This window comes from Dipteris shenzhenensis, chromosome 9, assembly GCF_047967505.1.
Source record: "Dipteris shenzhenensis isolate YYH24624 ecotype China chromosome 9, Dip_SZ_1.0, whole genome shotgun sequence".
Lineage (NCBI taxonomy): Eukaryota > Viridiplantae > Streptophyta > Polypodiopsida > Gleicheniales > Dipteridaceae > Dipteris > Dipteris shenzhenensis.
The window spans coordinates 28,301,207-28,313,426 of NC_141604.1; the positions used below are offsets into that span (position 1 = coordinate 28,301,207).

General features: G+C 39.5%; 1 protein-coding gene across 1 annotated transcript; it reads right to left on the reverse strand.

Moving 5' to 3' along the window:
* Positions 1 to 7,538: 7,538 nt before the first annotated feature.
* On the reverse strand, positions 7,539 to 9,422 carry LOC147898465 (protein Dr1 homolog). Its single transcript, XM_087379530.1, has 4 exons — positions 9,330 to 9,422; positions 9,038 to 9,132; positions 8,454 to 8,522; positions 7,539 to 8,363 (listed from the first exon to the last, which is right to left on the reverse strand). Exons 1-4 carry the CDS (start codon positions 9,412 to 9,414, stop codon positions 8,124 to 8,126), a joined length of 489 nt encoding a protein of 162 aa, XP_087235656.1. The 5' UTR covers positions 9,415 to 9,422; the 3' UTR covers positions 7,539 to 8,123.
* Between the last annotated feature and the right edge of the window lie 2,798 nt (positions 9,423 to 12,220).

Consider the following 12,220-nt stretch of genomic DNA (forward strand, 5'->3'; position numbering starts at 1 on the left):
TCTAGGGTATGTAAGGGCACGATTACATTCATGTATAAATATCCTCAGGCTGAGGATTGATCTACTAATCTCAAGTAGTGGTTATATAGCTAAATCTAGTAATGATGCACCATGGCATAACTAAGATAATGCTGAGATATCTTGATGACTGGCTTATTTGATCATACATGGTGGAAATTGAGTCCAAGGATATTATATGCTCCATGTCAAAGGTGAAACCGTTACTGACAGATACTAAAATGAATCAGCAAAGGAGTTGAATGCTTAGGTCATGTATCTCTACATGCTACTAGAGATCCCCTAGAGGGGTGCGCCAATTTTACGAGCAAAAACCTATGAGTAGGTTTATCTGAGCGTGTTTTTCAAGAGATTTGAAAAATTGTATTCCTTCATGAAACATTGTTTTATTTTCACTAGAACTAGATCCCTTTAACATAAAATATATATAGACTAGTCACTCATTCATTTTTACATAACGCAATATTTCTTATTCATAGACATCCCTTTGTACCCTTGTTATTACCTAAAAAAGGTGTTGAAAAATAATTCCATTAAGAAACATCCCTCATAATCACTGTCCATGTAATATTATACATATATAATTACTTATTAAACACATTTATATCATATGACAAGAGATTTCTAGTGTTTTTATAACATAAATAACAATATATTTTTAGATATGTTTCTAAAGAAGTTTAAATTACTATAAATAAGAATTAACTTGAGCTTCTATGTCACTCTCATAAAATACATGTAATATTTAATACTATATATGCAAGATTTTTCAAAATATAACCCCATTGATGTGCTCAAATGGGGTTTTCCAATCAATTTGAGTGGTTGAAAGAATATATTTGGACATTAGATGTGAAAGTTATGTCACTTTTACAAGTGTTGTTTAACCAAACTACCTTGGAAGACTTACTTCAAAGGGGTTTTGCTGGAGAAACTACCTTGATGGCTTGCTTCAATGAGGTTTCTTTGGAGAAACCCTTTCATGAAGATAGGTTGAGAGAGGGTTTCCAATGTCATCCCCTATTAAGTAAAAGTTGTAAGAAGGATCATAAGAGAATTTTCATAAAGATGCCTACTCTATATGTGGGTTTCTTCAAAAGCCATCCCATTATGTTACTCACCATTCCCAAAGATTCATGTAAAAATTTGTGTATAAAATAGAAATTGCTATAATACTTTGCATATTTCTAAGTGAAACTATGTTTTCTTCTGATCCATTTTTGCCATAGTTTTACATAGTTAGAGGTTTTTTTTTCCCCTTTGCTCAGATGTGTGGAAAATTTCGCTCAGAAAATGGTCATCCCATGGAGATACTCATACTAAGAACTTATGTGCAATCTACATCGTCACTCTATTGACTCCTAAATTTGTATCTACATCATCTGATGTGGAAGTAGGTGGAGATAGATCCATAAATACATGTGCTGGTTGTACATCACTAAAACCAATCTGTGTTGAATGGAGATAGAAGGGCCTCATACTGAGGGCTTTACTTGCAAATGTGCATGATCAAAACATGGAATGTGATTCTTGCAACCATGTGATAGATATGTTTCCTATTTCTCCATACCAATGAGATTTGAACTAGCATTATAATTTGGTACATATCACTTGGAAAAAAAAGGTCAAAATAGATAATCTCCCTACTCACGTATCTCATTCAAATTCATGACTGGAATATTTTCATTATGATGTGAATGTGAATAGCTCCATGTTGGAGACTATCTGGTACTCTATGCTGGAGGCTAAAGAAGTGGAAGAGATTTTGTGTACATGTATTATGGCGTAGCAAGATGCACAACTAATGAAATTGTTATTGTAAAGACTTAGTATATGAAACACACTCAAGAACTTTTGGTGCTAAATTGCAACATGTAAAGGCCTACGGGTCAACTAATGTGAAGAGTTGTATGTTGAGACAAGGGACATCTAGCTAGCTAGAGTGTATGACAGATTGTGCATGCTAGTGTAGCATGTAAACAATATAGTGGCAAAAAGGTAGAAGATTGTAAACAAGCTACTTCAATGTATGTGATTAATGGATATTTGATCGTACAAACTTAAAGTGAGGTGCTAAACCTATATGAGTTTGTAATGGTTCATTGGTACCCAGATTTTGGGTTGAAGCATCCAAGTGGGATAAAGCTCAACTATACTAAGGGTTCACCTAGCCTAAATGTGAACATGCAGTTCGTAAGTCACCTTTTGTGTGCACATGCCCTGCCTGCTAGTCTTCTCTTGGTCTTGCACATATAATGGATGATGATTTGTTGGCACTTCCATGCTTCATGGCTAACCTTCTTCCTTCAATTGTTCAGTCCTTTGGTCTTCAATATTTTGACCTTCAGTCTTCCGTCTTTCGTCTTCGGTCTTAGATTTCTCCCATGAACATGTGGTCGTCGTGAAGTTGCCTTTCATGTGCATCCTTACTAATACTAGCGTCTCGCTTCATATCAGCACCTTTTGGCCATTCTATGTGACCCAATAGTCACCTTTTGGCTGTTCTATGTGTCTTTGGCTTGTCAAATTTGTCATTCAATTTGGCCTATCAAGTTCATCCTATGGTCCCTTTAGTCGATTTGGTCACTTTGGTCTCTTCAATCCTTGGGTCTATCATTCAATCCTTTCATATCCCTGGTCCTCTGGTCTCTTTGGTCTTGCAGTCTATTTTATCGTTTGGTGTCTTTGATCCTTTGATCTTTATGGGCCTTTGGTCTCTTAGGTCCTCAATCGGTTTGTCATTCGCCCTATGGTCTTTTGGTCTATCATTTGCCCTTCGATCCTTCGGTCTATCATTTGTTCTTTTGGTCTATCATTCAACTCTTTAATCCTTCAGTCATTTGATCATTCGGTCATCCAGTCATTCCTTCAGATGTTGTTTGGTCCTTCAGTCATTCTTTGGTGTCAACATCAAGGTGGTGGAGAAGGTGAGGGCTCTTATATATGCCAAGACATGAATCCCAACATCACACACTATTGATTATTCCTAGCTAGCTTCTACAAGTTCCTTTGGACTAATCCCCCACTTTCACTCATCATTTGCTAAGCTTGGTAGCATTGAGAAGTTAGTATTCATGGTAGCATGTGAGGACCAACTAGAACTTGGCATATTTATTTGTTAATCATATCATTCTTTGGCCTATGTACCTAGTTCACTAGGGGTTGCTAAGATGGCATATATTACTCAAGGCCCAATTCTAGGCAGGTTGGTTTTTTGGATTAATTTTGTAGTCCATTGTGTCATGGTTACCATGCTTGACTAATGCATGATTGGCCTAGGTCCATGCTTGGGAGATTTTCATTATCCATTGGACACTATATCAAGTCCCTACTTGAATATTAAAATTTTGGAGCTAGGGTAGGAAGTGGTGATTGTGCCACACCCTTTTAACTCTCTAAGGAAAAAGACTAAGTCCATTTTTGGTCCAAGTTTGGGCTTCTCTCTCACGCTCATCTTTCCTCTTAGAGGAACCTCATTTCTAAATCTCTCTTTTAGGCTAAATTATGTACTTACTTTTTTTATTGACTTTGGAAATACACTTACATTCCTTTTTTTTGACTTTGGAAATAAACTTACGTTCCTTATTCTAGGCTTAATCTATGCTTGTGCATGTTTGGTTGATGCTTGCTCTTGAAGTCACCTACTTTTAGAGAAACTCATTAGTTCTTTTAGCTTGATTTTGTACTTTTAGACGTCTAGAGCTAGATCTAAGGGATATGGAGAGCCTCCTTCAGATTCTTCCCTCAAGTGAGGAGCTTATGATACCCAAGTTTTGGCATACATTGTGTGTTTTGACACAAGGTAATACTCAAAAGTTTAATAGTGATTCAAGTTTGTTAGGTGAAAAGTTTATGAGATTTTAAGAGTAGATTCAGAGTGGTATACTTGAGTTTGTTAGGTGAAAAGTTTATGAGACATTAAGAGTAGATTTGAATAAAGAACTAAAGCATTAGTGCCCCAACAATTGAATATTTGAGTTAGTGCATTAGGTAGGACCAAATCTACACGTAGCGACTTTCTTGTGAGATCACACTTAGGAAGTAGCAGGTAAGTGTGTACTATAATAAGAGTGTGCTAAGTACTACTAGGATATCACTAGGAAAAGGTTATGTAGTAGATCTTATAAAAGAGTTTGAAAGCACATGCTTGTTTAACACTTGCAAAGACATAGCTACTTTTGTTTAGGACGGGTCATCAACTTTTAGGCTTTATTGGTAGAAATTAATCAAGTCGAGGACTAAAAGCACTTCTCTCATAGAAGCATGTTACATTAAAGCATGAGGCGTGTCCTTTGAAGAGGCGAGTGTGATTAGTACCTATAAAGATGTGTGCCAAGAGTAGATTAGTAGGGAGCACAAAGGGAATTTGATTGTCATTTAGTTGTTTAATTGTTTTGTTTTTTAGTAGCTTGATTAGTTTGATTAGTAGTGTAATTGTCCTAAACCAGCCCGATATGATTTAGCATCTCCTTTGTTTTCTTTATTCCAATTCCACCACATCAGTAACCCCCTAAGAGATTATAACAAAGAACAATCTTCAAAGCATTTTCTCTCGAGCCTGGATTGCTGTCTCTTGAAAAAGGTATCTTAGAAGGCTCAAGACAACTAGAGGGAACAATGGCAATGAATATTTGAATTATATAGATTACTTGGAAGAACTTCAAGTGTCGAGCAAGGAGAACTTCCAAGTGTCGAGCCCTTGCCAAGTTGAGATACTTGCCATTGCCAAGCCTTGATATACTCCAAGCAACATAAAGCCACCAAACCAATGAGTTGGACTTGTGAGCTCCTTGAAAAGACTATTTAAGATACACACAATAGCATCTGAGATACTTGTGCATTCTTGGCCAGAGCGTGTTTTTTAATGGAAGATAGACTTCATTTTGCACTAGCCTTAACCACAGCAATCCTCATATGATCTCCACCCCAATAGCATCATCTAATTCACTTAATCTAATCTTGATGAATCAACCTTGAGAGAATTTGAAAAGGCCCGTAGTGAATGAACATGAGGTCAAACAAAACTTTGTCTAGCAATGGCTTACAATGGAAATACATAAGAGCTACATCTCTCAATTACTTTGACAAATTTCAAAGTTAATGCATGTTCATATACTTACACAATCTCTTATTTCATGATTTGAAACTCAGAAGAGTTATAAGCCCAATACTAGGCTCCATTCTAGAATCTCAAAATCAATTAGTTTTGATTAGAGAAGACATGACAAAACAAGAGGCTTATGGATACAATGCATGATATAGTTGACAACAAGATGATTATGAGAGGGGTTTTAGTCAAAATGCAACACCCCAATGGTTCCTCGACCCAGACCCTCGGCTACTCTCCACCAGGTCTTGGAGGCTTTGGCTCTATGGGGGAGTTCCCAATAGGTATTTGCAGTGGGACCCTGGGGAGTGGGAGTGGATTGACACAGGGCATCGAGAGAAGAGCATCCCCTTCTTTCGTTACACGGTCTGTAATGCCAGGAGATTTCAGCTCAGTAGTAGAGGTTGGAGACCTTCCAAAGTTCCTCATTGGGAGACATTTGATATCACTGCGGATCTGTAGAGGTGCTTCTGGAGGAGACTCTGGAAATCCCACAAGAATAGAAAGATCACTCTATTCTTTTGGCTTTCTATCCATGGTGGGATTGCAATGAGCCTTTAGAGATCCAGGTTCGGAGCCGACCCTACTTGCCCTCGTTGCCTCTCTGCTTTGGAGACTACTCAGCATTGTTTATGGGATTGCAAACAGGCGAGGATGATTTGGATGGGAGTAGCCAGGATTTTCAGTCACTTTGCCCACTCCCCATTCTTTATGACATGGGGCTCTATGGCTTGGCTTTCTCTTACAAGGCCTCAGGTATTTTATGAAAGACTTGACTCCTCTCGGGCCATTTTGGTTCGACGTCATCAGATTGAGTCCTATTCGTTGGATGTGGTACCACACCTTCCTTTTACAGATGTGCATGCCTCTGTGGATACTTCTTGGGAGATTTTAGCGACCATAGCATCCTAGCATATCTAGAGAGCCAGATGCACAGAGGCTATGGAGGGTACTCAGGTTCATCCCTCGCACACTTTAGCTAGTATCTGGACAGACACCGTACATACTTTGATGGCTATTTGGATGAGTATGCAAGGAGACTCCCGTGCAGCCTCAACTAGGAGGGCTTCTTTCTTCAGGGAATGGAAGGATTCTCCTTTCTTCTCTGAGACTCCTACAAGATTGAGGTGGCACTTTCAACCTCAGCCTTGGTTGTTTTCCATCTCACTTTGAGGGGGTTTTATTTTTCCTCATGATTTCATGATGTTGTATTTCTGCTTAGAGCTTGCTCTAGCGAGTTTCTTTCTTACTTAATAGAAGTTCTTTTTTGAAAAAAAAAATTGCAATACCCCCAAAGCTAAACTATGATTGGATGAGTGATGGCACACCAAGGGAAGTATGAGAACTTCCCAATCAAGAAAATAGAGCTGCAAAGCTAGCAACATAGGAAAGTTGGCACCAAAATACTCAAGCATAGGTAATTCACTCCATACCTTGCCTTTGTTTCTCAATGCATTAGATAAATTTCATGCTAATGATAATGTATATAAATCTTCAAAATTGCATTCAAGCATTCTTTTCGGTACACTCAATACAATGATTCTTGCAATCGAACTTGGCATCGCAACAGTAGAAAAACAAATTGCATGACTTCACCACTTCATGAAAACATACAATGTGGAACAATATATGAAAAAGCGGACAACAATTTACTGATTGACCCTTAACCATATAAAGAACTTCAATCAAACAACAAAGACACATGCACAATTTAACTACAACTATATTGGTTTGACCACTCCTTGATGTATATAGAATAAACTAATACACAACATCAACCTTACCAATCAACAAAATTCATGCCAAGCTTGTTTAATGTAATTCACCTTGTTTTATTGTTCCAAGAGAAATGGATTCAAATGGTTGCATGGACAACACATGTGAGAATGACCCTAGTTGCATCATTAAATACACTTTTGAATAGCGTTGTTTGTATATGTTTTTGTATTTGGCATGCACATTAGAATCATTGGGTATCATGTACATGTCAAAAAGATTCAAAAAGATAAGAAACTTAAGCTACAAGAGGTAGAAAGTTCTACGTCAATTTGGGTTGATATGCATAGATGGATCAGGGCATTGTGATTAGCCAATGTCTTGCATTTGCACATGAGAAAATTTACAGCATCGTTAGCTCATTCTTTGCTTAATCTTATCTTTAATCGTTAGCACTACCTTCCAAGCAGAGCTATCGTTACAATTTTCTTAAAAAAGTGTCCCACACCATTTTTCAACACGTGGCCCCCTTCTATTTGGTTATTTCTCTCTCACTCACACACACACTTCTTTTCTCAAGAACTCTCTCTCTCTCTCTCTCTCTCTCTCAAAGTTTGCAAATCATTCGAACTTTCCTATGGGCTTCGATCACAAGTGTTGCAAATTAATCATTCATTCATCTTGACAATTGTTTTCCTTTGACAGAACCAATTGAAGGCAGTGCTCACGAGTACTTGTACTCACTTGTTTTTCTATGAATTCCTCAATGTTGAAGGGAAAGTATCATAAGTTGGGTTCTTGTTTGTTGTCGAGATGTATCTCTTGGAGTGAAACATTGTTACTCAACCAAGGAGGAGTATACTGCAAAGTCCCCAAGCTCAAGAACTAGCATCGATGAAAGAGTTCTTTTATAAAGCCCATAACCAAGTACACCCTGCCTTAACAAAAAACACCGGATGGTAAGAAGTGGATCACAGTCATGAATTCGACGATTGTTTGGCAGAAGAATCTCTGCCAAAGTCCACAACTTTGCAGAACATAACAGCTGCCATGAATGAAGGAAACGGCACTCTAACTGCTTCAATCGCATCGGGAAACGTGAACCTACACGCTTCATCTACGAATTCCCAGACGGGACATGCTCCAAAAGGGTTGGATTACAGAGAAAGCTTTGTCTCTGTAAAGAACATTTTTCCACAAGAGATATACAAAGGCGTTGGCTTAATCCCTCTTCTGAAGTGGAAAGGCTTTATTATATCTTGCTCGTTTGCAAGATGCATCTCTAGATACATGTATACTGCCTACTTACTAGGTAAACAAAATAAACCAGACTATTTACATTCCTGTGAATTGAATTGTGCATGTTGAGCATCCAATCAGCTTCTTCTTTAGGGGGCAGTATGCCTCCACTTTTCATGCGTTCACGAGCCTCAGCAAACATTCTTTTTTGCTCTGCAACTGCTTCCTCCTCAGTAATTTCTACTCCATCTTTGCCCCATCTCCCACTACCTTTGGGAGAATCCTGCAAGAAAATATGAACATTTCAGCTCAAGAAAGACAAATGCTTCATGAAATTTTCAAATAAAGACACATGCAAGAAAATATAACTTACTAAAGTCTCCCTTTTGTGCTCCTCATAGGCAGCATGGACCTCCTCTATATAATCTCCAAAACCCAGAATCAGATTCACAATCCATGCACCTTTAAAAACAAGAGTTGAATAGTAAAAGGAGCCAAACAATCACCTCAACTTTGAGAGTTTGAAACAAGTGGCGATGAGGGTTTTATTCTGAACCAGAAACCTTCCATTGAACACCTGAATCAGTATAAAGGTCCAGTTGTTTCTTCTCTTGTGTGCTTCATAAAACTCTTTAATTGCCCATAAGGAAAATTTTCCCAGATCACAGGCTATATAAATGCATGCAGGCAAGAGAGAGAGAAAGAGAGAGAGAGAGAGAGAGATTTTCCAAAGGTCATGATCGAAACCATTTTCCATCGTACTGTACATGCACACATAGATATGCATACCCCTCCCCCTCCCCTCGCACGCACACATGAGATTTTCAGATCAGATAAGCATAAACATAGAAAAGCTCAAATGTTTCTCTTTTCAGTTTCCTACAGTTCACAACCCCAAGTCGTGACACCAAGCCTAGACACCTTCCCTTGATATTCATTATTTGACAAGATCCTTACCTCCAATGCACTGATAACATGTTCAGGTGCTATTGTTCGCTTCTCCTCCTTGCTACAGATTTCATTTGATTCGGATGAAATGAGATTTATGAACTCTGGCAAATGCATCCGGTAACAATATATAAGTTCTCCAGTGTGTTGATATACAGGTTTCCTCTTTTCTGAGAAATTAGTCCTCAGAGAATTCAGCACTAGAATTTAAAAATGGCATTGATAGGGGTGCCTCCATTCTTTTCGACAACACCCCCCCCCCAAAAAAAAAAAAAACCTAAAAAGTGACTTTGTTTCATACCGACACAGCATTCGACAAGGAGGTCCTGTGCATCTCTTGCCACTCGTACATCTCGAGGAAGCATTTCCTTGATTATCTTTGTCATAGTTGCTGTGAATGCCAATTCAAACTCCTGCACAGTGCACTGAATCAGCATTGACAATACACATGCTTGTGTACTAGACACATGGAAATCAACATAACCAGATCGCTAAAAATTATGGAAATCCATTTTTAAACCTAACAGACTAGATTGTACACCAAAAATTCATGCGGTTTCCTTATCCAAAGTGAGTTTCCTTGGTGCCCGCACTTATCTCCAGGGACTCCCTGAATAAACCACCAGAAGTTGTTGTTGGAATTATATCTATAATTCAGCAGTGACCAATGTAATATAATAAGTTAGTTAGGGGCACTTTTCCCTCTTTTAGAGGTTTTTCCCCCTAACTGCAGTTAGTTCACTAACTATGGTTAGTGACTACTAAGGTTTTGTCACTATGACAAAACCTTATCTACACTACTTTGTGTTGTACTCTTTTTTACATACTCTATAGAGCAACTACTGCTTCCAAGCTTACGACTCTCTCACACTCTCTTGCTCTCTATCTCTCTCTGTTCCTTCATTTGGTATCAGAGCAGGTCCAAGAGTCAGGTGCTCCTTGCTCCCTCAAGCTTCAACCATTGCCTCGACTTTCAGCCTCAGCAAATCTGCCCGTACAGTCCGTACGACTGTACGGATTTCTAACGCCTGCCGTACGAGTAAGCCTGCCGTACGATTTCGCCCGCCGTACCAGCGCCGAATCTGTTCGTCATCTGCTGCAGTACTGTTCCGTACAAATCCGTACCTGCAGTCGTACTTCGCCGTACCAGCGCCGAAAAGTTGCGTCATCTACGCCGTACTTCGCCGTACCTACGCGCCGTACACCGTACAGCGCCGTACATCGTGACTGTACCTGTCGTCGACGTATCTGCCGTACAGTGCCGTACAAACTGTACGGCATTTCCGTACAGTATTCAGTACAGTAAATCTGTACTGAATCTCAGTACAGCAGCAAGTATCTTCTTGGTTTTGGACAAGAGATTTGCAGGTGTTTCTTGGCAGGTCATCTTTGATTTGGCAGGTGATTTTTGGCAGGCTGAGTTTGCAGACAGCCATTGTTTGGCTAAGTATTCTGCAAGAACATTTGGGGCATTTTGCAGATTGCAGCCATTGCAATCATTGGGCAATTTTGAAGCTATCACAAGAGCAAAATTACAGATTTGTCTGAAATTTGGGGCTTTTGTATTAAAATTGCAGATTTGGGGCTTTTGACATTTTTACCCCTTTCTGGCTGCAATTTCTAGCCACAAATTGGGGCTTTTGTGTTTGGAGAGCATTTTTTGGAGTATTCAGTATATACTGCCTTTATTGGAGTGTTTGGAACACTTTTGGCAGATTTTGGAGAGTGTTTTATGCTTGGACAGATTTCTAACAGCTCAAGTGCAGAAATCTAAGTTACATATACAGCCCGTGCTTGGGTGTGGTTTTTGGGAGTTGTGCATTTTATTCCCAGTAAGGGAATTCAGCCTTGTATCTGCTTCAATTCCTTTTTCAGATATGGCCCATCAAAATCAGAATGATTTTCAGTTTGGTGGTCTTTCTCAAGAAGACAAATTAGATGGTACCAACTACTCCCTCTGGGGTTTCATGGTACGTAATATTCTGATTTCTCGCAATTTATGGGATTATGTCAATGGGGATGAAATCCGACCAGCAGATATTGCACCTGCTACCCCTCCTCACCAAGGAGGTGGAAGAGGTCGTGCACAAGGTGCAGCTGCAGGACAAGTTGTTGGTGCAGCTACAGTTAATACTCCTGAGCAAAAGAGATGGGATTCACGAGATGCCTTAGCCTTGTCTTGCATCTCTCTTTCAGTGAAAAGATCAATCATTCCGCATATCCGGTCGTGTAAGACCTCCAGGGCAGCGTGGGATATTTTGGAAAGCATGTATGCAGCACGGAATGATGCCAGGGTATCTTTTTTAAAAAGAGAGTTGAGCAATACACATATGGAGGAGGGTGACTCCATGTCAGCCCACCTCACTAAGCTACAGGATCTCAGAGAGCAGTTGTTAAATATAGATGAAATTATTCCTGATTCAGAGATGATTACAACCACTCTGAATTCTCTTCCTGAGTCTTATCTCAGCTTTCATACTTCGCTGAATTTATCATTGAGGGGGGGTGCAAATCCTCTTTCTTTTCATGAGCTGATAGGACTTCTGCTTCAGGAAGAGCAGACCAGGAAAAATTTGGCTTCACGTGCAGGTGAACAAGCCATGCTCTCAAAATTCAAATAAAAAACAAAGGGACAGGCAAAAACAGCAGCAAATCAGCCTTCCAGTGGGTCAGGACAGCCTTCACAAAAGGCTAAAAGTGATGCAAGCAAGCCCAAAAAGAAGGGTTTCTGTCACTACTGCAAAAAGCCAGGTCATCACATAGCAGAATGCAGGAAAAGGATTGCAAAGGAAAAGAAAAACAGCTCAGGAATGGCTGTTTCAGATTCAGCCCCTTGTGCATCTGACAGTGGGGATGCTGCAGCCAACTTTGTTGGTCAAGATTATGCCTTTTTATCTTGCATTTCTGATTCTAAGTTGGCTGTTCCAGATGCTCGGGATAGTACAGCTTCATGCAGTGATGATACATATGCATTTTTGACTTGCAGTTTTGACTCTCCTTCAGATGCATCTGCTTTCAGTGTTGATGAAACACTGAACACATGGTATTTTGACAGCGGTGCATCCAAGCACATCACTTCGAGGAAGTGTCTCTTTACTTCCTTGCATCCACCCCCTGTTGGTAAGAAAGTCACTTGTGCAAACAACTCCTCATATTCAGTACGTGGCACAGGAGAAGTTGAGCTCACTGCAA

Coding starts and splice junctions, on each gene's coding strand:
- LOC147898465 (XM_087379530.1), bottom strand. CDS start 9,414: ATGACAAAGATAATCAAGGAAATGCTTCCTCGAGATGTACGAGTGGCA. Junction 9,133..9,329: donor CCTTGTCGAATGCTGTGTCG/GTATGAAACAAA, acceptor TGCATTTGCCAG/AGTTCATAAATCTCATTTCA. Junction 8,523..9,037: donor ATGTTATCAGTGCATTGGAG/GTAAGGATCTTG, acceptor ATTGTGAATCTG/ATTCTGGGTTTTGGAGATTA.